At 41.0% G+C, this 25,898-nt stretch overlaps 2 protein-coding genes and 1 pseudogene across 2 annotated transcripts in view; 2 read left to right on the top strand and 1 right to left on the bottom strand.

Moving 5' to 3' along the window:
* LOC134622284 (NACHT, LRR and PYD domains-containing protein 12-like) overlaps nt 1-25,898 on the bottom strand; it is a 1,346,881-nt gene that overhangs the window by 1,197,357 nt on the left and 123,626 nt on the right. The window lies entirely within an intron of this gene.
* On the top strand, nt 1,349-11,875 carry LOC134646872 (sodium- and chloride-dependent glycine transporter 1-like; annotated as a pseudogene).
* Nucleotides 16,012-18,786, top strand: LOC135932523 (uncharacterized). The gene is made up of 4 exons (XM_065470004.1): nt 16,012-16,944; nt 17,047-17,116; nt 17,650-17,821; nt 18,618-18,786. Exons 1-4 carry the CDS (start codon nt 16,012-16,014, stop codon nt 18,784-18,786), a joined length of 1,344 nt encoding a protein of 447 aa, XP_065326076.1.

Below are 25,898 nucleotides of genomic sequence, written 5' to 3' on the forward strand. Positions count from 1 at the left end.
GGGAGGAGTGATACAAATTTACCACCTCAACCTCCTCAAAGCGTGGATGGAGGAGGAAACAGCAGCTCTGGTAAACCTGGTTAAGGAGCGAGATGAGTTGGGGCTGGAGGTGCCAATTTTTACCATTCCCGCCTTCCTCCGTTTTGACGACCAACTTACACAGGCCGAGAGAGTGGATGTTTTCTGCATTGCATCCAGTCATTCAAGTTCACGGATCGGGAGACGCACTACAGCACTGTCGAGAATGAATGCCTGCCGATCCGGTGGCGATCCTATTAGTAAAGCTACATTCTACATTAGTTGAATGTTTTATTAAAAAATCAGAAGACTTTTGTGTAGATCAAGATCAGCTGATCCTATAGAGATGGAAAATGTGACGTCATTGAGGGGTAAAACCGCAAAGCATTGTGGGTATCCATGGCAAGAGGTAATAGCGCAAGCAGGCTTTCAATTGAAATCAGTTACACAGCTATAAAAAGAGACAGAAAATACCAAGAAGCTGTTGTATTATTAACTGCACAAGCCGGGCGAACGATAGCCGCATGAAGACGACGGGTAAAGCAAATGGTTTTTATCAGATTCCGGCGTGGAAGAGAAATTGTCCAAGCCATGTCTGCGAAGTCACAAAGAGGCAACGGATGGCCTGGACAATAAATATTCAGCTTTGAATAAATAGTGAATTGTCCAGACAGAATATTGAGTTTTGCTTCTGTTATTACCACGGTACATTGACAAAAACATATACTTTTATTCACAGGATAAACAGTTTTTTGTATCACTAATAGTACAATTGCATCATACGATATTATTGTCACTGCTACATTTCTGTGATGCGTACCAGAAATTATTTCCACTAATTAATTACCGTTGAGCTTAAAGGTCCCATTAATAAACGGTTAACGAGTGTGTATTTATGAAGACGATTTGTGAGACTGGTAAACTTAAGATATGTACGATGGTCTTTCGTTCTACACGGTGCATTTCAAGGTCCTGTACCCATCCGTCAGTAAACTGTACCTGGGCTTGTTGCAGTGACCTGAAGTTACTAAACTTCACGAGTGTATGCACTCACTCCAAGAACCATATAATTATAAATCTGATCATGGTGAAAGTGGGCAGGACGCTGACGTTTTATGTCCACTCTGTGTGCTCATAAGGGTCTGACCCCTTCACTCCTTTGATTTTTTCCTCGTATCTTTTCTTTGCCTTTTCGTCGAGTCTGTCTTTGTACGGACCAGCATTGTTCTCCTTCGTTTTGTACATTCCTCTTTTTGGGGGCAAAGAAAAAGCAAGAAGGCAATGAAACCGGCAAATGAACGTTTTGCGGTGCTGAAAGTGCTTGCATTTGATGCGGTACTTTGATTATTTTGCCACGGGTTACCGGGATGCAATGTGCGAAAGTCACGTGGTCTGTCAATCTCTATTTGTTTTCTTTTAACCATTTCAAATGTGTTCATTATGTATTTATATAATTGGTTTTGGTCTTTGTTCTTTTCAACATACAGAGACAGCATCATCATCAGCATAACCAACTGTGCCACCAGCGTTTATGCTGGCTTTGTCATTTTCTCCATCCTGGGTTTCATGGCACACCACCTCAATGTCCCCGTGTCAGAGGTGGCTGACCATGGCCCGGGACTAGCCTTTGTGGCCTACCCAGAAGCCCTTACTCTGCTTCCAATCTCACCACTGTGGTCACTACTTTTCTTCTTCATGATCATCCTTCTGGGACTGGGAACTCAGGTGAGAGCAAGAAACTCCAGTGTCATGCAGCCGACCAGACATATGAAGATTAAACCACTACATTCTCGGCTAAAAAAAATATTAGTTTCCACATGCCAGTTGTTGTGTGCTAAAAACAATGGCCACCAGGCCAAAGCAATGGTTTTGTCTCGATCAGCTTTAACCCTGCCCCCTGAGTTTGATGGGTGAGGTTGACAGATAAAATAAATTCATGGTGAGACCTGAAGGACTCAAATGTGCAAAAGGAATTAATTAAATACACCATTAAATAATTAATTAAATGTGTCAATAATTAATTAAATGTGTCAAAATTAATTAATTAAATGTGTCAAAAATATTTATTTCATCAATTATTTCACATTTTAATTAATTATTGCGACATGTAATTAATAATTTCATGGTGTATTTAATTAATTCATTATGGCAATCTTGGCGTTCCATACATTTGAGGCTGCATTTCAGCCAACCCTTGAATTAGGACAGCCTTCGCTGTGTCGCTGTGATGTAATTGACCTTAAAATGCAGCCTTTAAGGCTGCAGACCCCAAATTGGGATACAGCCAAAGAAAACATGCAGCCTGAACATATATAACAGCTGCTGAGTGGACCTCCATACTGATGCTGTAAACAAATGGACTCAGGATGTGAGAACTTACTGGATTTATTTGCGTGGGGAGCTCAAGATTAGATTTGATCTGGATCTGCTGATGTGTAATGCTATACGCAGGGTAGGCCGGAAGTAAACGGCTGTGGAATTAGACGGTCTAGTCTTCTGATTAGCGTCACCGCTGTCTCGATGGAGTTTAATAAACTCGGCCGTCTGCTTCTTGCTATCTAAAATATAACAGGACGTGGCGTAAATTCTCAACTATCTCACGCTTCTGTTTAATCAGTTTTCTGTGTGAAAACCAAGGAGGAACCCACCCGATGGATTAATAAAGTTTTATTTAATCTTATAATCTAATAGCTTTGATCTCAGCCAAACCGATTTACTCATGAATAAATAAAACACTGAAAAAAGACAAACAATAACATTTTTAGGTTGTCTAAGTGACTTACATATTACGTTTAACGTTATTTTTGTCATGGTCCTGGGTCGGTGACACAGCGCTTTAGTTTATTGACATTTTCTAGTTTATTATGATGATTATTATTGTTTGAGTTCTATGTGTTAATTATATTTGGTCTGCCTCTGAGTCTGTGTCTGTGTCTCTGTCTGTCTATGGTGTCACCCCGTCTGTTTGTGAATCTGTCTGTTTAGCTCTGCGTCTTGTTTGGTCCCCCATGTCTGAGTTTCCTGTTTCATTGTGAAGCTCTCTGTCTGATGTGAGTGTGTTCAGTTTACGTTTCCCCGTCAGCTCTGAGTTCTCCCAGCTGTGTTGCCCCCTTATTACTGGTGTGTGTATTTAAGCCCTGTGTGTTCTCCTGCCTGTTGCCGGTTTGTCTGCGTTACTCTGTGTTCCACGTTTCCTGTTCTTCGTCTGTGTCTCTCTGCCTCTCATCCCTTTTTCCCAAGTCTGTTATTTTAGTTCTCCCAGTTTAGGCGTCTTCAGTTATTTGTCATGCCCCACTGCGTGTTTGCCACTACACCACCTTGTAAATAAACTTCACTAGCATTTTCATCCACTCCTTGCATCTTGGGTCCTCCTTCCTCCAACACCACACGGCTCGCCTCAGCTGCCGTGACAATTTTAAAGCTAATTTTTTGGCAACGAGACCAACACAAACCTGATGCATTAGCCAGAGGTCCCTTTACTACAGTTTGGAGCCACGGACATGTTTTATATACGCGCAGAATAGTTTTCTAAACGAGATCGCTAGTTGGTAATTAACCTTCAGTAATAGTAATAAATCACACAGCAATAGTACATTCATGTAGTTTTAAAAAGCATGATAATATATTAAGTAATCCAAAGTATTCAGAATATGTTACTCTCTCGGTTGGTCGGTACTCTCTTGGTTGTAACAGCAGCCAGAAAGACACATATACAAACAAACAGTACACAGGACACAGAACAGAAACATACACAATTTTTCTTACATATTTACATTAAGGACAATGGTTACTATAAACAGAGTACCGTACAGTTATTAAATTAAATATAAATAACTACAGATAAGACGAAAACCAGGTTGTAGTGTGAATCGGTTGATTACAGCGCTGATGTAAACATCTATGTTTGTTGGGAGCAGTTCTGATTGTACAGTCTGACAGCTGCAGGGAGGAAGGACCTGCAGAAACGCTCCTTCATGCATCTAGGATGCAACAGTCTGTCACTGAAGGAGCTCTGAAGTTCAGAAACATTTACATGCATGGGGTGGGAGAGTCTTTCCATCAGAGATGTTATTTTGAGTCCTTTAATCGATAAATCGACAATCAAAACCCACCCTTAACACCAACCGCCTGTTAACACAATTGTTTAATCAGCCAATCACATGGCAACATTTACAGGTCCTTCTCAAAAAATTAGCATATTGTGATAAAGTTCATTATTTCCTGTAATGTACTGATAAACATTAGACTTTCATATATTTTAGATTCATTACACACAACTGGAGTAGTTCAAGCCTTTCATTGTTTTAATATTGATGATTTTGACAAACATAACTCATGAAAACCCAAAATTCCTGTCTCAAAAAATGAGCATATCATGAAAAGGTTCTCTAAACGAGCTGTTAACCATCTGAATCAACGAATTAACTCTTAACACCTGCAAAAGATTCCTGAGGCTTTTAAAAACTCCCAGCCTGGTTCATTACTCAAAACCACAATCATGGGTAAGACTGCCGACCTGACTGCTGTCCAGAAGGCCATCATTGACACGCTCAAGCAAGAGGGTGAGACACAGAAAGACATTTCTGAACAAATATGCTGTTCCCAGAGTTTTTCAGGTTTTTGCTACAGTATAGTAAATGTACACAAATACTTTTCATATTTAGTACAGTGGATAATGTTAAGATTGAGAAATTAAGGAGGGATACAAGGAGGAAATCAAAACAACACACTTATCCTACCTGGAATCAAACAATGATTTTTAATGGACACACGTGTGGGGAGATGTACACGGCAACATCAGCTGTAGATCTCCACCCAGCAACTACACAGCAATAGTTTTATACCATCGAGGTATTTTTTACTGACGCCCTCTCATACGTCATCCGATACAATACATGCATACGTCAAATCAAAACCACAATGACTTTTATCATAGTTAGAAAAGAACATTGCCTCGTCTTCATCCCAGGTGTCTTCCTGTCACCACCCTGCCCTTATCTTCTGGAACATCAAGCTCAGTTCTGCAACAAACTGTCATGCAGGCACAATTTTGCAGTTGCAAGCAAAACATAATTAAACTTTCACCTATAAAGGAACCCACTAACTGTATGTGTGTCTCATCCTTAAATGCTCTCTCATCTCACCCGTTTCACTTCTGACCTTTCACAAGAACAGAGGCTCATCCTTACATGAACTATATGTTGAATAAATGTGTTAATTAAGAACCTCTACTAAAAGCTTAATCAAAAGATATAGATGAATAAAAGATAATAAAGAATAACCTGGTTGTTCAGATAACATCATCCAAACAACTGCTTGCACTCAAACTCTGCTTTCGGTTTCACTTCCTGCAAAAGGCATGCCCTGCAAAAACATATAATTTCTTGTCTTATTTTGGCACAGAGTATACTCAGCGTTAGGCCTTTTCTTTCACAATGCAGTCTGCATATAAACATTTAACTCAACAGTTTAAAGTGGTTCTTACTGGACCTGTAATAAAGTCTAATATGATACCAATATGTTTGAACATCTGAATGCAATATCAATACTGTTATTAATGGAATGGTAATGATGATTATAAAAAATAGCAGCAAAATATTTCTCTCATCTCTACAATATATATGTGGCTGATCTTAAGAAGTCCTGTAATAAACCAATTGTATTTAATTAAAAATACATTTAGGAAGACAATGAAGGTGATAAAGTGTTATCCTCCAATCACTCACCAATGGATAATCCTCTTGGTCGTTGTCGAGATTCCTTTTGGTCTGTCATCATGTACGCAGAAATTTGATCAAGAATTCATCTCCTCTCAAATCCTGTTTCCTCTTTGTGTAGTTCTGTCTGCTAGAGACCTTAGTGACCGCCATCGTCGACGAAATTGGTACAGCCTGGATCATCAACAACAAGATCATAGTCATGCTGTTAGTGGCCATAGCTGGTTTCCTTCTGGGAGTGCCGCTAACGACACAGGTAAATCCCAAACAGGTGGCGAGCACATCCTTAAATGCAACCACTCTCTCACTGGGCTAATGTTTTTGACAGTTTTCCTTTGTGTGTGTGTGTGTGTGGTTGTGTGTGTGTTTGTGTGTGTGTGTGTGTGTGTGTGTATGTGTGTACGGGTTCGTACTATCCTGGTGGCGACCAAAATCTGACTTTTACTATCCTGGTGGGGACTTTCTGCACCGTGGGGACCAAAATCCAGGTCCCCTCGGGGTTGAAAGCAATTTTCACACTCAAAATGCGGTTTTACTGTCAGGGTTACAATTAGGTTATGGTTAGGTTTAGGGTAAGGGTTAGGGTTAGGCATTCATTTTTAATGGTTAGGGTTAGGGTAAGGGGCTAGGGAAAGCATTGTGTCAATGGGATGTCCCCACGAGGATAGCAAACCAGACATGTGTGTGTGTGTGTGTGTGTGTGTGTGCAGGCAGGAATCTATTGGCTTTTACTGATGGACAACTATGCTGCTAGTTTCTCTTTGGTCCTCATCTCATGCATCATGTGCATCTGCATCATGTATATTTATGGTGAGGAGGGAAATAGAGTGAACATTGTGCATTTTCTAACTGTGGTAGTTAAATTTTACAAATATGTGATTACATTAAATGAGTACAAACGGAAACACACCGAAATAAATGAACTGCAGACAACAGGCACACAAGTCTTTTTACGTTCTGTCCATTAAATTGAATAAAGTGGCGTGCAATTAATGAAAAGACAAGCTCAAGCTGATCTCAGATATACAGTCAGTGGATGATGGGAAAAAGGTCTCATTTACTCAGGAATCCAAATTATAGATGATTAGCAGGTTCAGTAGGGTGTCATTCAGATTATGAACAGGAGAGATAATTATATCACCGTGGATCAAACCCACAGTGAAAACTGATAGTAGGTCTTGTGCATTTTGCCTACTCAGGAATTGGACACCTTTGCTGATTCAACCCTCCATCTTTTTGTAGAAGGGGTCATTATGTTAGGTTCATTATGGATTATGAGCCCAAATACACACAAAAAAATTCAACAGTTATCTGACCTCTACCACAATGACACCATTTATAGACTGCGTCAAAGACAGAAAGGGTCACTGTTATGTCACCCTGGTGGTTTTGGACTTGATAATTTAAAGCGCAAAGTTAACAGACTAATAAAAACTAGAATACCACTTACCAAAACTGAAGCAGAACCTTTTTGGGTGGTCCTGATCACACAGCAAGCCATAATATTAGTTGCATAATCCAGTACAAGTAATCAAAGTTGATGATGATGAATGTTGGGCTTTTGTTCCTTTGCAGGCCACAGGAACTACTTCAAAGATGTAGAAATGATGCTGGGCTTCCCGCCTCCTCTCTTCTTCAAAGTCTGCTGGAGATTCATCTCGCCTGTGATTATCTGTGTAAGTGAACACACAAACAAGCACACTTGGAATTGATTGCCAATATTTTGTATAGTCTGCAGGATGTTGAGTGGAAGGTTCTTAACTTCTCTGTGCTGCAGACACATTGTTATAAATCCGACCTACATTTGAGCTGCCATTAGTGCTGATTTTTTTGCCTTTGTTTGCAGTTAAAACTTCCAAAAGCAAAGCTTTATAACTGGGAAATGGACATATGCAGCTGATATCAATGGTATTTCCCATGCTTAGAGACCTAGAGTGTCATTGTCACAGTTTCTTGCACAGCAAAATTGGGTAGCTGGACCACAAAGGTGAAAAAGTAAGAGGAAGAGAAACCAATATATCAACCAAATAAAGCTTCTTCCCGTGGGCTGTCAGAACTCTTAATGCAAACTAAGAGTGTGTAAAGGCTTCCCCAACACATCCAGTCTGACACTGCTGTTGATCTTCTGTGTGCAATATCTCAGTCTTTCCATGTTCTGTGCAATATTTTTGGCCCATGTGCTATATCCTTGGTATGTGCAATATTTTAGTATATATATATATATATATATGTGTGTATAATGTTGTCAGAGATCAGGCCCACCACGACGGTGTCGTCAGCAAACTTGATGTATATATATATATATATATATATATATATATATATATATATATATATATATAGTTTGGAGATACCTTATTAGTGCACTAAGCTGCTGGGCCAACCAAGAAATTCATTGTGGTGGATTACTGGACAGAAGCTGGAATTTTTCCTCCTTCTTTCATTTCTTTACACAGAATGCTGCCCTGCCCTCCAGAGTCACTGTTAGCACTGTTGGCTAAACTCAGTGTCTTTGGCTGCAGTCAGGGTCATTTAGTCATCTGCACTGGCTTACTTTCCTCTTATATTTCCACTTATATTTTCACGTTACCTAATCATGTGACATATATCTTTATTATTGTGTTATACATGCATTTTGCACACATTCAGGCTCTTCCTGTTCTCTCTCTGTCCCTGCAGTTCATCCTGATTTTCACAGTAATCCAGTACAAACCCATTACTTACAATGACTACGTGTATCCTGGCTGGTCCTTGGTTATTGGCTTTGCTATGGCTCTGTCCTCAGTGATCTGCATACCCATCTACGCCCTCTACAAGATTTCAAAGTCACCAGGAGCAACCATTAGACAGGTACAGCATCTTAGAAAGTCTCTAAAGACCTCTCTTTTAAACTGATATAAACAGCTCTATATTTAGATACAAAAGGCTAAATTTCCCTCTGAAGCATTGTAACAAATGTTCAAAAAGGTCAACTTGTTAAACAGGCAATAGATACACTAGACATTAAAGCACTTTAAGTTTTAACATCATCTGAGCAACTGAAAAGCTCTCGCCGGTGTGTTTTTGAGACACGACTCAAAAGCAGATGTGGACGAGGAGTTGCAGGTTTAAACAGAAAGCGATCCTTTATTTGGATCAGGGGTTAAACATGGACACCTAAGCAAACTAAAAATCACTAAGAAACAAATACTATGACCTTCTATGACTACGACTATAAGAATGACTATGACTAAGACAATGGTGGGGATAACAGACGGCCTGACAATGACGTTCAGAAAACAGAGGACTTAAATACACACATGAGGTGATCAGGGGAAGTAGAGACACACGAGGAAACAGCTGACTAGGATAAATATAATGATGCACAGGAAAGAGTAAAACCAACCACATGAGCACAGAACACAAGACCCCTTTTCAAAATAAAACACGAAAAACGGAGACATAGACATAAAACAAACTAGACAACAAGAGCCACACAGACATGACACATAACGGGTAGGCACACGAACCAGGGAGACCGAGTACAGGGGAAGATGACAGGAACGACAACATGAACTTGACAACATAAGACACACAGGCATAAACACATGAAGCGCAAGGGAGACTTAACACAAGGGTAATATAAAAACAAATGAGCTAGAATAACTTAATGAACCTAAACAAACAATAAACAGCAAAATAGACTAAAAACGCAAAACACTGGGTTGCACAACCCAGGACCATGACACATAGAGAAAATAGGGAAAACAGAGGATGGCAGCATATGTGCAATGATGGGAATAACGGTGCTACTAACGGCGATACTTTTTTCAGTAACGAGTAATCGAACTAATTACTATTCCTATCGGTCGGTTACTATTTTTCAACAAACAGACAGTTGAAGCTGTCTCCAGCTTACTGCATCTTATATCAGCTGCAAGAAGTAGCTGTAAGTAATCTGGGCGCTACAGCTTTAAGCAGCTGCGCGCTCCCGCGGACGGTAATCACGAGCACTGTCTAGCACAACACCTGGAGCTCAGGAGGCAAAACAATCACATGAGTGCTGCTGTTTGACTGAGGAAGAATAAAGTAGTCGTGGTAAGTCAATCACATGACCACTTAAAGACAAAGCAACAAGGTGACATATACCAGTTTATAAACTGTGTCATGATAAACAAGCTATTCGCAGAGTTTTTTCCTCAATAGTTTCATCACGTTTACTGTCTAAGGACAGCGCAGCGAGACCTCTCTGCTTATGAGAGAAGAAAAAAACAGGGGAAGTTTTAGGAGTGACAGCGAGCGAGAGAGAGAGCGAGTTTTGAGATGTGAGAGATTTGTGACGTTTAGCGTGTTTGGAGTGTGTAGTTCATGTGTTGTCTTGTGTAGTTAGTGTGTAGTGTTGTGTTTTGTGTTGTGTGTCATAACAATGAGGCGACTGCTGTCTCCAGGTAGAAACAGGAGTGATACACCTGCTGCTGTCAGACCTGCAGGTATCAGGCTGTGATGTTCTCCTTTGTAGTGGACAGAAATTATGTTTTTGGAGTGGCACAAATAATTTATGTGGCATCTTATTGAAGAACAGCTGATTGTTCTGTAAATAGTATGACATGGTTATTTAAAAAAAAACGATAAAAGGTAAATGGATGCAAATAACTTTGTTTATATTTATATTTTCATTTAAAGTTATGAAATATGACTTAATAAACATGTTTGTCGTTGTTATAGTAAAATTTTTTAACTTTTTCTACACTGACTTTAAATTCAGACACGTGAAGTTGTGCTGAAAAGAATGATACCAAACAAGGCAAAGTAAATAGTTTTTAAAGGTGAAATGTGGAGGGAAAATCAAAATTAGTCAAAAATGGGTAATTATACCCTGGACCCCAGGGGGTTAAACGTTTTTCTTTTAAAGCAAAGCAATAGTTACTTTTCAACTAATTAATTACTTTTAGAATATTGTAACTCAGTTACTAACTCAGGGCCTAAATGCAGACACAGCAGCAAATAGGCAACAATCCAAAAAAAATGATAATACAAGTAGATATGTCTTGATATAAACAGGAAGATATTACCTCACAGTGAATTTCTGTACAGAGCTAGCTTCCTTCTCGCTCTTTCTCTATCTGCATGTCTAATTCTGGCTCACTTCCTGTTAAAAGGAAGTTCTTCCTCCCCGCTATCGTAAAGTATTTTCTCACAGGGGAATTTTAGGTCTAATGATGTTATCTCTCTAATACTGTAGAACCTTTACCATACCTTGAAATTACTATTGTTTTGAACTTGTGCTATGTAAATAACAGTGGATTAACAAACACATGGGAAGTGACATATTTTTTAAAAAGGAGCAAGAGTAACAAACAACCACACATGAAAATGAGCAGGCTATAGCAGTGTACCTTTTTATGCAATCTCCAGGAGGACATTGAAACCACATTGGTACCACATGTTTGGTTTTCTAAAGACCACGAGGTCAAATAGAAGAAAGAATAGAAAGTACAATGTGTGTCAGCACAAAGTTGCTCAGCTGTTAGAATGCTGCAAATTCTGACAATTATATAGGCCATGAATCTTGTTTAAGAGATGTGAATGTGCAATGTCAGCTGCTAAATTATCAGATGAACTTAAAAGCATGGAGAGAAAATGAAAGGTAATTGGAGATTAGTCACAGTGATTATTATTTTGTGGGAGCTGCTGAGGTATAGAAAGCAGCTAAAACACTACTTAATGAAAACCTAATTTGACTTCATAAGCCTTGATGTTTCTGATCTAAAAGGTGCGTCTATCTTTCGCTCTCAGAGGTTAAAGGCAGCTTGCCGAGCACATCCGAATTGGGGCCCTGCCCTCCAGGAGCACCGGACAGGCCGCTACGCCCCTGTAGCCTCCGAAGACACTGCAGAGACCCGGCTATAAAGGAGAGGGATGAGCCGAAGGAAGAACAAAAAGAGAATAAGAAAGAGAAGGAGGAGAGGAAGGATGAGATTAGCCTCAGCTCCACCAACACACACAACAATCCAAACCCCAGTGCATGGACGGCACTCCGCTCTATCAGCATCACGGGGAAGAGCCTCACACCATTTCCTTTTCCTCCCTTCTCCTTCATCCTCAACCCCAATTCCCCGCAGTCCTCTGTGAGGGAGACCCCATTCACTGGAGACCTTTAAATATTGAAAGGCCTTAATAATACCTATCCTAACCTCTTCTAAATGTGTGCTGCCTCTACAAAAATGAAGAAAAACAAAATAAAAGGAAAAGAAAAAACTCATCAGACAAAAGACTTGTGTATTTACATTGTGTGCGTGAGTGAGTTGTTAATGTGTTCTACATAATATAATAATAATATTTGGGGGGTTTTGTCCTTTCTGTGTGTGTGGTTTCTTTTTTTTTTTTTTTACTTATATACGTATACGCTATCTTCATATGCTATTTGAGGCAGTGGCAGTTTGATATGTGCGACGTGGAGGGGGGGGGGGGGGGCAGCCCGTTTTGGGGATTGCATGGACACCTGAGTCTGCTGCTTGTCAAACCCAGCAAGGAGAGGGGCAGGGGTGGCAGGGGATTCTCTGGCTGGCTGGAGTGGCATCTAATAACCAGGTTGCAAAATGAAACAAAAACGAACCAATAAACTAGGGTGGTCAACAGCATCTCCCAATTAATGTAATTAAACTTTTTAACGCAATCAACCCATCTGGAGTGCAGAATGACTCAAAACCCCTGTCTCTGTCAACGCATTTCGGGCAGTTTGTCCAAAAGTTGTCCATTCTGTGCTTCAGATGGTTTGATTGCAACATTCACACGTTCATCTAACAAACTGGATCATTAACGGCTGCATTTTCACACACCACTGCACATATGAACATGTGTGTGAAGCAGCAGGGTTACAACATGTGCTGAATGAAGATTCAATGAAGAGGTTACTGATAGAAGACACGAGGTTCAGCCTGTGTTTGAAGCACAAAGGAGACGCCTGCTGGAGCAGCTGAAGTCCTACAGACACTCTTCACTACACAAACACCTCCTACAACATCCACTCTTTCCACTCTGACTGCTGTGTTTGTGGAAACACTCCAACACACACCGCTGCACATATGAACATGTGTGTGAAACAGAGCTGACATTAAACATGATGGAGGATTTATTCACAAACACACAGCATTTACACACACATTACCTCTCTGCAGGACGACACACGCCTGATTTAATGATTTTAATTTACTGCTGTTTCAGTATGTTAAAAACTCCCAGTTGTTTTAATCTTTGGGCTGAAGGAGGGACAATACTCGGTGTATATATGCTCAATCAACAATACTTTATTTCCATATAATTCAACACTTATGAGCATAAGAACCATCATGATGGGGAGAGATGCTTGAAGAGGGTCACAGCATGTCTCCAAATGGTGACGGGTTACTCAGCCTTTTATAGCCCCTAGTGGCCCCCACCTATTTGTAAAAGCCTAAACATTCACATGTTTTCTCTCTTACCTAAGTTATGACCTCGGCTCCCTGTCTTCATGCTCTAAGGAAGGTGGGGGTATGGAATGTAGTCTGTCTCTACTAAAATAGACACAAGGTCTCCTGCACACAACATTCTCTTCATGATTCAGCAGTATAATATGTCAAGAAACAGTGTAACACATTCACAGCAGATCAAGGGTACAGAGTAATGCACCCCTATCTAATGAACTACAAAGTGATTATATTCTTCTAACCCAAACGTATGATGGGAACTAGACTACTCACACAGCACACAGTCTAAACTAAAAGATAATATATGTCCTACAGTTGTTAACATAAATCAGCTATCTTGACTACAGGCATAAAGTAACATATGTTTCTACTAATAATCTCACAAGTACAAAGCAACACTTTGTTTCTATTCTGAGTTACTTTGTTTGTTGGATTTCAGTCGGTTTCTGCTTGAATTCATGTTAGAATCAAATGCTTTTATATGTTTCACTTATTGTTTGCTGAAGTTGATTTTCAGCTGTTTCCAAACCAAAGGCTTGTTTTAAAGAGTCAGTTTCACTGTGATTGAGGGAACAACGTGTTTGCAGTTTCTATCCAACAACATCGAGCAGTTAAAGAGTTGATGTTACTCGCAGCTCAGCGCTCTGCAGCAGGCTGGACTTTAAAATGAATGGGACCATCTGCAGACCAAGTCCAGCAGGTCTTCCACAGATCCTGTTAGAAAAATGTGCTTTTCATTTGCTGCAGCCATAGAAGCTGATGAAGATTTCAAATACCATTCCAAAGAAAAACTGGTTTGCAGGCTGAGTATGAGGAGAAGGAAACTCCAAACTAGTCCAGTCATTTACAGTGTACAGGAATATTGATGGTCGTACTGGGAGCAGCACCAGTTTAATGTTCCACATGTTTTATAGGATTAAGGAATTCCTCTGCACTGTTAGCCTTTGCAGTAATTTCCATAGCTTAGTACTGCAAAATCAACAGTACAAAACTCCAAAGGATGTTTGCAGTTTAGTACTGTAATTTGCAAGTAATTGTGGGAAAATTCCATGAGATTACATTATTTTTACTGTAACTCACTGTACTCATGGAAACAGCTGTAAAATACAGCAAATGTAACAATTGGTGATGTTACTGAGATTATACTATTACACCATCCGGATTTCTGTTGTTTTCTACTGTAGATCTAAAAGTAATTACCTAAATCCTCATTCAGAGTGTATTACCATAAAATGCAATTCATTGTGAGAGTAGTATCACATGGAAACTGTAATATGCAGCATCATTTTTAACTTAAGGAGTATCCTTATAGATATCTCTATATACTAAAACAGGGGCCAATGTAGGTAACGTATACTTAGACTGATTTCTTTTCTATATGTTACATTTAAAGTAATGTTTAAAAGTTACTTCATTTAGCAGGGTGTAGCTTTTTACTCTTCTTAGTCTTTTTTATACTGGAACTTCATTGTTTCTGTATAAGGTGGTACTTTTAAGACACCTCTGTCCAACTACAGTGAACTAACCAGAAGTCTCGGAATACAGTGGGGCAAAAAAGTATTTAGTCAGTCACCGATTGTCCAAGTGCCCCCACCTAAAATGATGACAGAGGCCAGTAATTTGCACCAGAGGTACACGTCAACTGTGAGAGACAGAATGTGAAAAAAAAATCCATGAATACTTGGTACCTTTGTAGCAGTTGTCTACAAAGGTACCAAGTATGTCAAAGGCTATGTTTCCATTGTAGATGACACTGATGATGGCTTGGTTTTTGGGAATATAGCTGTTATACTTGTTAACGATTACTAATTGTTACGAACGTTAACGAATTGTACTTTGTGCTCGAGTTGCATCACTCAGTACTCCTCATTGACCTTGGACTTCACTGCTTGCATTGCCCTACAGAAAGAAGTGTTTGTGTAAATGCTGGCAGTCTGATGGATTATTACCCACCACCACTTTATAACATGGCAGGCCTTTTTGTTGTCTTCCTACACCATTCAGTTTCCTCTTAATTTTCTTTCAGGGATGGAAATTGAAGAGGAACTCACAAGCCTCCTGCCGGCACTAGACAAAGAGAAAATAATCTGCATTGCAGAACATCTGATGGACGTTATTGGTGTACAACAAAAAAGTGATCTTTTGTTTGTGGAGGAGGAAGATCTCCAACTCTTTCTCACAACAATTCAAATACGTAAACTACTTCTTGCATTTAAAGGAGGTTTGTGTAGGTTCTGTACAAATCATACACTTGAGTCTATGATTTGAAGGTCACTCATAGACTCATATGTCACTGATTAGCTTGAGTAGCTTTTTTTCTCTTCACCATACTACACATGTACTTTGACAGTATAATATTAAAGAGCATTTTGGGGCTCACATTGTCTGGTAGATACTTAACAAAGAAAACATAAACAATGGTGCTAAATCTAACACCATTAACCTTTCATTGGTAGTGGTACAACTAAGGGTTTGAAATTGTGACATACTGTAAAATATATTAACTCAAGGTCTTTTCAATGCAAAACCTTGAGTTTGTAGTTCTTTTGTAGTCCTGGGATTGCTTCTTTTCATCTTCAGACAAGGTCCCCCAAAACTGCCTTGCCGTTACTACTCAATCCTAATTGAAGGGTTCATCTTTTAGTGAGGACATATTTGTTGACATAGTAGCTTTTTAAGGTAACTTTTCCAATGATCTTTATTTATTTATTTGTTTAGATGGCAACAGACCAGAGAACCTGAATGACACCATTACTCTGGAGCCTTGCCCTGCTGCATCAGCTGAAACATCAAGCCATCCACCTCACCCCTCCTCCTCCACGTCCACCACTATGTACAACCATTACTCCAGCTCTTGGGTCTCACACTTACAGATTCCTTGGGAAAGATTTCCACTCCGACTGTCGCATGCAATCACAAAAGGAGACAGAGCTCATCCAGAGGACAGGAGAAGTATGGTTAGAATTGTTGTGGAGGCCATGCAAGTTCACTGCAGGAACCCTAAACGTGCATCTTGTGGAGAAGTTGCTAAAATCATTGTAAACAGATACCCTCAAACATTTGCAGATTTTACTGAAAAGGGAGAAAGACTGGGTTGTGGACATTATTCACTACTAAGAAGCATCAAATCTAGAGTTGAACATGTTAATCAAGATAATACAACACATAGACTTTGTCAAACAAAGAGAACCAGGAATGAGGAAGACTGCAGTCCCAACAGTAGTGCAACCCCACCTAAAAAAGATAGATCCCTTGTTGATAGCTATGGTTGTATAAATTGGCAACCAGTTGAACTTCCTGAGGGGGAAACGCCAGCTTCTTTAGAGGAAAAGAAGCACATCTTGTTGACAATTTTTAATTCAGAAGGACCTGGAGCTGTGGAGAGACCTGATGTGGATGACTTCATGTGCCTCACATATATTTCTCAGCGGCAGCTTATCAACAGTTGTCCCTCACTGTCAGTAGCTGAAATTCAGGAGCAGTGGCCATTCTTGTTTACTCGGAAAGGTCTTTCGAACCACTTTTACAAACTCACAGGCATCGATATCAGTGGGCGCTTAGGTCAGGCCCTCATAACCAAAGGCAGAAGGATTATTAACTATTTCTCCAGCCAGAAGCTCAAATGGAACCTTGGTATAAGGACACTCATCCAGCAGATAGAAAGTGAGGGAGTTTTGACCAACAACAATGTTGGCACAGCAGCCATACTTCTCATGATGAAGTATTACGAGGAAGATGAAGACTCCCTCTTTGTCTTAGCAGATGTAAGCTTTTTTCATACAGCTCTAGGTTTAATGCTGTTGCTTGCTGTCCTGTTTCGGTTTTTTTTTTTGTTACATAAAATGTCTTGGTCCTTTTTCTGGCAGGAAACATCTACCAGGATGTCCCTTGAAGCAGAGAGCAACCTGCCAATCGCTCCAGGGCTGATTATGCTTGGTAAGAAGTCACTCATGAAATAGAGCTGATTAGACCGTATTAAAATTTCTGTTTGGCACAGGAGCTTTTCATGGACACAGGTATCCAGTCTCTGTTATGTTAGCTCAAATTTCTGTAATTTCCTTTATAAACCAAGGTTGTTGGACATGTGTCTCAGTGAACCCAGCAAGGTAGCAATATCAAATTTCACATTACATATTACTGATCAACATGGTAGTCTAGCTACACCAACAGCAGAAATACTGAAGTCAATACTGTAAAGTTTAACAGCAGCACAAACTATAACCTCCAAAATAACCATACAGTTGATTCATCTCTGGTAGTTTAATTGGGCTGACTCTTTGTTAGGTGTGTTTAATGTGCAGAATAATTCCCAATTATGTACAATTCTAATATGTTAAAGCAGACTTATGTACATAAGGCCATTAATAATTAACTGTACGCAGCTATTTATGACTATCTACAGTGTGAAGAAGTGAAGTATTGTAATTATTTTATGTTGCATAATGACATAATGCCCCTATACATTTAAGGACAAAGTTTAATGACCGCCACCTGCTGGATGGTGAGTGCAGAGGGGCGTGTAATTGTTGAGCTGGACAAAGAGAACACCTTTGCTGATGCGATGTCAGTCTTCTTTGGTTCGTTCTATGTATTGAACCTGGAATACCAGGAGTCAGCGTGTGCAACATTGGAACTAATTCAGAGATATGTTTGTACAGGTAGCTAATTGCTTTATGACTATATAGACAGTGTGAAGAAGTGAAGTATTGAAATTGTTTTATGTTGCATAATGACAACATGTTGCCCCCATACATTTAAGGACAAGTAAAGTAAAAGTAAAGTAAAATTTTATTTATATAGCACCTTTCAAGATAAAAATCACAAAGTGCTTTACAGAGGCAGAAAACAGACATTAAAATCCAAAACAAAACAAAATTAACCAAAAGCGAGTTTAAACAGCTTTTTAAAAGACATGACTGAGTCCACAGATCTCAAACTCAAAGGGAGCGAGTTCCAGAGTCTGGGAGCCACTGATACAAACGCTCTGTCACCTTTTGTTTTTAACCTTGTATGCGGGACAACCAGCAACCCCTGGTCACAAGACCTCAGGGACCTGCTGGGGTGATAGGAAAGAAGAAGATCACTTAACTATGTTGGAGCTACACTGTGCAGGGCCCTATAAGTCATGATCAGGATCTTAAATTGGACCACAAAGTTTAATGACCGCCACCTGCTGGATGGTGAGTGCAGAGGGATGTGTAATTGTTGAGCTGGACAAAGAGAACACCTTTGCTGATGCGATGTCTTCTTTGGTTCATTCTATGTATTGAATCTGGAATACCCGGAGTCAGCGTGTGCAACATTGGAACTAATTCAGAGGTATGTTTGAACAGTTAGCTAATAGTGATAGATGATGAATAAATTATCCCTAAGTAACTCATTATTTCAGATCACAACTCAGTGTTACTGAATGTTACTATTTATTGTGGCATGTTTTAAGGTTTTTTGTAAGGATAAACCCTGAAGAGGGAACAAAATGTACCTCCAAGGTTGGGACAAGCAGAAAGACTGGGACCACTGTGAAGCGAAAGGTTGTTCACATTAACCCTCATGTCACAACTTTCCTCCAGCGCCTTACTGAATTTGAGTGGAAAACTTCAAATTAGGCATGGCCCATGCTTTCTGGACATTTACACAAGACGAACAACAATGAAGACGAGCTCTCTCACCATCTTGCAAGACGCTGTCTCTGTCCAATAGGTTTTTTGAGTGCAACAGTTTAGATTTTTTTTTCCTTCTTTTACCCGTTTGTTTCAGCTACTTACACTTTAATTGTCACATGTATTGGCTCACTCTACAAATCAATAAACTCAGTCCACAAAGCAAGATCAGGGTTCAGTGCAGGTCAGTCAAGTTCCTTCACACCACACACCCTCATCCATGTCCTTGTGGACCCTGCTTTGTGCATTGATTTGGTAGTGTGAGCCAGTATTTTGGACAAAGTGTATATATAGAGGCAGAGGTGTGGGGCTTGATATTATATTCATTACAATTCAGTTTATTTGTATGGTGCCAACAAAATGAATGACAAGGCACTTCACATTGTAGGTTTAAGACCCTACAAAATATAACTAAGAAAACCCAACACTTGAGCATATGTTGTCTGCCATGATATGGATATGGAGCCCGTTCTCACTCCCGAGGCGTAACATCCCGACGTTTTGTCACGTCCTGCGGCGTTCCTGAGGAACGCGAAAGGTGACCTTCCACGTTGTTATGGTACGCGGCGGTTTCCAGCCCTGTACTGCAGCCCTAAACTTAACCTTATCACTAAGCCTAACCATAACCTTATGCCTAACCTTAACCATAACCTTATGCCTAACCATAACCTTATTCCTAACCTTAACCATAACCGTATCCCTACGCCTAAACCTAACCTTATCCCTAAGCCTAACCATAACCTTATGCCTAAACCTAACCATAACCGTATACCTAAGCCTAAACCTAACCTTATCGCTAAACCTAACCATAACCTTATTCCTAACCTTAACCAGCACTTTAATGAGGTGAAATAGTGTTTTCTAAAGCGATTTTAAGGGGAAAAGCGAAGATGTGTAGATTGAGTCCAAAGGGTTCTCATGTGTCCGCAGTTTTCCGATGTCGTGACGTAGGAACGCCTTGGGTGCCCGAAAACGTAATATGTTGACGATTTGTCACCTAGCGTAAAATGTTACGATTTGGGAGTGAGAACGGGTTGGGATATGACATAATATCGTTATTGTTTGTATAACTATCTGAGAAAATAATGGATTACATGGTTTAGTAAAAACAAGTGCTTCCTCAATGAAAATATGTTTTCAATTATTTTCAGTTTTTTTCATTTTGGAAATGTGTATTTCAGCAGGGAAAAATCAGAACAGAAATAAAAAGTGGTGTGAAGCACATTAATTATTGTGTGTGTGTATCTATCTATATCTCGATCAATCGATCTTTAGTGGGTATATATATGTTTTTATATAAAAATATATATAAATAAATGGTAAATTTTTTTTAATAGAATTTTTTTGTACCCCTCCACTCTCTTACAGTATGTTACTGTTTCTTTAAATTACGGTAAATTACGACCTGTTAAACAGTAAATGATCGCCTGTAGGAACACGGTATCCTCTAGCAGAGATGAATATTTTTAGTACTGATGTTGCGTGATAACGGTAAGTTACTGGTGAATATATTGCAGTTATTACCTTGCAGCATGCTTACAGTGACATACCATGAATAAACGGTAGTATACCAATTTCTTAATCACAGTATAATGTTACTTTGTTGACCTATTTTAAGCCAAAAAGCTACTGTGCATTACCATAATTTGTCCAAGAGTATTATACCACAACAGCAAAAAAAGGTATCATCCTGCAGAACGGTAGGCTACCGTAACACGCCGTCATGGTATGATGCTGGCAACAGTGACACCAGTATGTTACTGTAAAGTGGAGACGAAAAGTCTAACAGTGCAGAGCATCATGTGGAAAGACAGCGTGATGTCCTGATGGACAGGTGGAAAGAACCAAGTCCTCAGCTGAAACACTCGTGTTTGTCCACAGACAGGAAACACAGCAGGAAACAAAGAAGCTCATGGATAACACACTTCCTGTCAGTCACAATGAGGCTGGAGCCAAACACAGAAAGGTGTTTTTGTCCAGATGAGCCCAGAGAAGAAACACGAGTGTTCACAGACATCAGAAACTCAGAGAGGTGAAACATGAGGTTGGAGTCCTCGTCAGCATCCAGAAGAGCTGCTGTGAAACCCTGAGTACTCATGACAGACTCTGATGGCACAAACACATCATGATTCAAACATGAAGACAAACATGGAGCTCCTGATCCTCCTGCATGAGAACAAGCTGACATGAGCGCTGTGTCTGAGAGTGTCTCCCTGTCACAGTGACAAGAACACAGCTGCTGCTCACAGTCATTAAACTGACCTGAGGTCAGCTGCTAGCACGTCTCTGTGCTCCTTACATATGAACCATGTGACCTCACATCAGTGCTGTGGATGACTGTAGTCATAGAAGAGTAGAGCTGTAGCAGGTGGTGTGAGGAGGAGGAGGAGGTGGTGTATTCTAGTTAACGCAGTATTGAAACACTCCAGCAGAGGGTGAGCCAGCCTTTTGAGTAAGGAGCATAGCTGGGCTAAGTATTTCAGGTGATTCTGCATCTGAAGAGAAAGGAACTATAGGCCTGGAGTTAATAATAGCCGTTACTTCTGCCATTAAAGTGCACAATACTTCGTGATATGTGAGGAGTGTGGAAGGTTGAACTCCCATGTACAACCATGATTGTTCACATATCTCTGTACTTTTGAGTCTTTTACTGTTTTGTGGTACTCAAGTTTGTTGCAGGCACCAACAAAATTAGTCCCACAGTCAGAGTGCAGTTGTTTACATGGGCCCCGGATAGCAAAGAATCTTCGGAGACAGTTAATGAAGGATGAAGTATCCATGGACTCAATCACTTCAATGTGAACAGCACGAGTACTTAGACAAGCAAATAACACCGCCCAGCGCTTATTGTAGGCCAGTCCTCCTCTTGTTCGCCTTGCAACTACATTCCAAGGCCCAAAGACATCCAGACCTGTGTAAGTAAAGGGGGGAGAAGTACTAAGTCGTTCCTCTGGCAAATGTGACATCTTCTGGCTCTCAGTTCTGCCTCGCAGCTTCCGACAAATGACACATCCATGAAGAACACTGCCTATGCATCTTTTGCCACCTATCAACCATATTCCAGCTACTCGAATCACACCCTCTGTGAAGACACGGCCTTGGTGTTCCACTTGTTCATGGTAGTGTCGTATGAGCAATGTAGAGACATGATGTCTGCCAGGCATAATGACTGGGTGCTTCTCCTGATTGATAAGATCAGCTAGCTTCAGCCTGCCGCCAACTCGAAGCAGACCATCCGCGTCTATGAATGGATTCAGCTTTGCCAATGGGCTTTTCTGGCTGATATTGCCTTTCTTGGAGAGAGTGTCTAACTCCTCAGAGAAACTAGCTGCCTGCACAGAGCGAATAATAACACTCCTTGCCTTAGACAATTCACTGACAGTATGTGGCTTTGAACACTGATGCCATCCTTTGCATTCATTGTTGCTTTGGGTCATGGACTGAAAAGAATGTGCAATGTGAATAAGTGTGGCAACTGCTCTCTGCAAAGAGTTCCATGAAGAAAATTTCTCAAACCTTTCTGGGGTGAGTTTCTTCTCCTCTTTCTTACTGGCACAGCACGTGACTTGTGGCCGGATCTCTTTATCCAAGTCTGGGTCAACAAGACTGAAGATCTCCTGCTGCTCAGCAGAATTTTTGTGTTGTTCATATAAGAACGCTGGTCCAGTCAGCCAGTTCGTATTAGTGAGCTGAGAGGCTTGGATTGATCTTGAAGCATGATCTGCTGGATTATGTTCTGTGGGCACATATCTCCACTGGTCTGGCTGCGTCGATTGTCGAATTCGTTGAACTCGGTTGTGAACATACACATAAAAGCGTTTCGACTCATTATAGATATATCCAAGCACTACTTTGCTATCACAAAAGAAGGTGACTGCATCAAGCTCCAAGTCTAACTCCTGGACAATAAGTTCAGCCATTTCCACCGCTAGCACTGCCGCACAGAGTTCTAATCTGGGGATGGTGGGCTCACTTAATGGTGCCAGTTTGGCCTTCCCTAGAACAAAGCCAATGTTTATCTGTCCTTCGTCATCAGTTGTTCTGAGGTATGCTACAGCACCGATGGCTTTGGTTGAAGCATCTGAGAAAATGCATATTTCTTTTTTCTTGGCCTTTGAAGGAGACTTGACTGTGTAAGCTCGAGGAATATGCAGCTGTTGAAGGTCTTGTAGTGAGTCCCTCCACGCTTCCCATTCACTGTATTTCTCTAAAGGGAGTGACTCATCCCAGTCGCTTACTGAAGTGGATAGTTCTCTTAGTAGAAACTTTCCTTGAATGGTGATAGGGGCTACAAACCCAAGAGGATCGAAAAGGCTATTTACTGTGGATAAAGCCCCACGCCGTGTGAAAGGTTGCTGGTTGGTCGATGCTTGAAAAGTGAATGTATCTGTAGCCACTTCCCAGCTCAAACCAAGACTGCGCTGTGTAGGAATAGGTTCTGCTCCTAGGTCAAGATCCTTGATTTCTTTCGCGTGGTCTTCTGCTGGAAATGCTCTCAGCACATTCATGCTGTTTGATACTATCTTATGAAGCCTTATATTAGACTCTGAAAGAGAGGCTTGCGTTCTCTTAATCAGGGAAATGGCTTCCTCTTCAGTTGGTAAAGAAACTAGACCATCATCCACATAAAACTCACGTTCCACAAAGCGTTTGGTGTCTGGTCCATGTTGCTCTTCTCCCTTCTCAGCTGCTCTCCTGAGGCAGTAAGTAGCCACTGCCGGTGAGGGACTGTTGCCAAATACATGGACACGCATCCTGTACTCCACGACGTCTTTGCTTGGGTTGTTATCACGGTACCACAGAAAGCGCAAAAAGTCCCGATGATCCTCTCTCACCACAAAACTGTAAAACATCTGCTCGATGTCTGCTGTCACTGCCACCTGCTCCTTCCTGAAACGCATAAGGACACCTAAGAGACTATTATTCAGGTCTGGTCCAGTGAGCAGAACATTGTTCAGAGAGATGCCCTTGTATTGTGCACTAGAATCAAAAACTACTCTCATCTGGTCCGGCTTTCTTGGATGATAAACTCCAAATGTTGGTAAATACCAGCACTCAGTCCCCTCTATCAGTGGAGGTGCTAGCTCTGCGTGGTTGTTATCCAATACACGCTGCATGAAAGCAAGAAACTGCTCCTTTTTGTTTGGATTCCGCTCCAGTTTGCGTCTAAGAGAAGAAAGGCGCATCGCAGCTTGCTCTCGATTGTTTGGTAGAGGTGGCATTGGAGAACGAAAGGGGAGGGGTGCAACCCAGCTGTTGGACTCACCTTGGGAAACCTCCTTATCCATTATTTTTAGAAAGTGTTCGTCTTCCACTGATAATGCAGGCTTCTCATCATCATTTGTTCTCCTGAAAACTGTGACTCCAAGGGAATCCACCGTTCTGCCACCCCAACAGCCTTGTAGGGGACTCTGCAATAAAGTCAAATCAACCCTTTCTTTGAGGTGAACATGGCTTGTGCATTGACTGAACAGTGAGGGTCTTCCATTCTCTAAGACATTTGTCTTGAAGCTGCAAACTGTAGGCTTATGGACTTTCCCTAAGCAAACATCAACCACCAGGACCCAACCAAGATCCAACTTTTGTGCAAAGGGTGCGTTTCCAGGGCCATTGATCTGCTGTCTGACTTTGTGGACCCTAAGAATGTCTCTGCCAAGCAAAAGTAGAATGAGAGCATCCCTATCTATAGCTGGGATTTCAGTGGCAATTCTCTTGAGATGAGGATGGTGGAAAGCGGCCTCGGGTGTTGGGATTTCCTCACGATTGTCTGGAATGTCATTGCATTCAAGCAGTGTTGGCAGTGTGAGGCTGATACCACCATTAAGTGCCTCAATTTGATATCCATTGGCTCTTCTTCCAGAAGTCTCTCTAATGCCAGCACATGTCTTCAAGGTGTAGGGGAATGCCTCACCATGAATGTTGAACAGGTCGAAGAATTCTGTCCTTGCTAATGATCTGTTACTCTGGTCGTCGAGCATAGCGTACATCATAACGGCATTTTCATGCTGACCTTTTGGATAGACCTTGACGAGACATATTTTAGAGCAGGACTTTGCTGTAATGTTGCTACCACAAACATCGGTGCACAAGGAGCTCACAGCAGGCGATAAGGCATCCTGTTTTCCTTCCTCCCCGCCGTCCTCTGTTGGAGTGTCTAAGGACTTGGTTATCCATGGTGGTGGACCAGGATGTAATGCGGTAGTGTGGCTGTCGCCGTTGCACTCATCACATTTTAATGCAGCTTTGCACATGTGGGCAAGATGTGTGGATGGTGAGCAGCATCTGAAACAAATCCCTTGCTCTTTTGAGTAGGCTTTCCGTTCCTCAATAGTTTTCAATCTGAAGCTGCGGCATTTCCTCAGTGGGTGAGGCTTGTTATGGATGGGACAATATCTATCTGGTTCATCTTTAGCTGTTACCTTCAGATCTGCAGCTGAAGAGACATTAGTCTTTTGCACTGAAACTGGTTTCCTGAATGTTGCAGACTTTAAGAAAGGCCTCTCTAGCTTGGTAGAATAGTTGCTTGGAAGTGCAAAGCTGGGATCATTCCTTGTCTTAGCTTGGTGGCAGATAAACTGAGTAAAGAAAGAGAAGGAAGGATATGATACATGATGCTCTTCCTTATACTTGGATCCTTGAGAAATCCATTTGTCCTGCAAGTTGTATGGCAGCTTTTCTACAATTGGGCCAATGCAGCGAGCAGTGTCCAGGTATGCCAAACCTGGAAGAGAGCCATCTTCTTTAGCTGAGAGTAGCTCCATTAGAAGATCACCAAGTTGTCTTAACTTACTATTGTCCTTGTTTGAGATTTTAGGAAAGCTGTCCAGTTTCTCAAACAAAGCATGTTCTATGACCTCCGGGGCGCCGTAACATTCATCCAACCTGTCCCAAGTCATTTTTAAGGCTGCTCCTGGGTTGCCTACCTGAACTGCCCTCATACGCCTCACATACTCTGACGACTCTTTTCCAAGCCATTTCGACAGCAAGTCCAACTCTTCACTGGCTGTGAGGTCTAAATCCTTTATTGTGTTAAGGAAAGATGACCTCCATGCTCTGTA

The sequence above is a fragment of the Pelmatolapia mariae genome, linkage group LG3_W (genome assembly GCF_036321145.2).
Source record: "Pelmatolapia mariae isolate MD_Pm_ZW linkage group LG3_W, Pm_UMD_F_2, whole genome shotgun sequence".
Taxonomy (NCBI): Eukaryota; Metazoa; Chordata; class Actinopteri; order Cichliformes; family Cichlidae; genus Pelmatolapia; species Pelmatolapia mariae.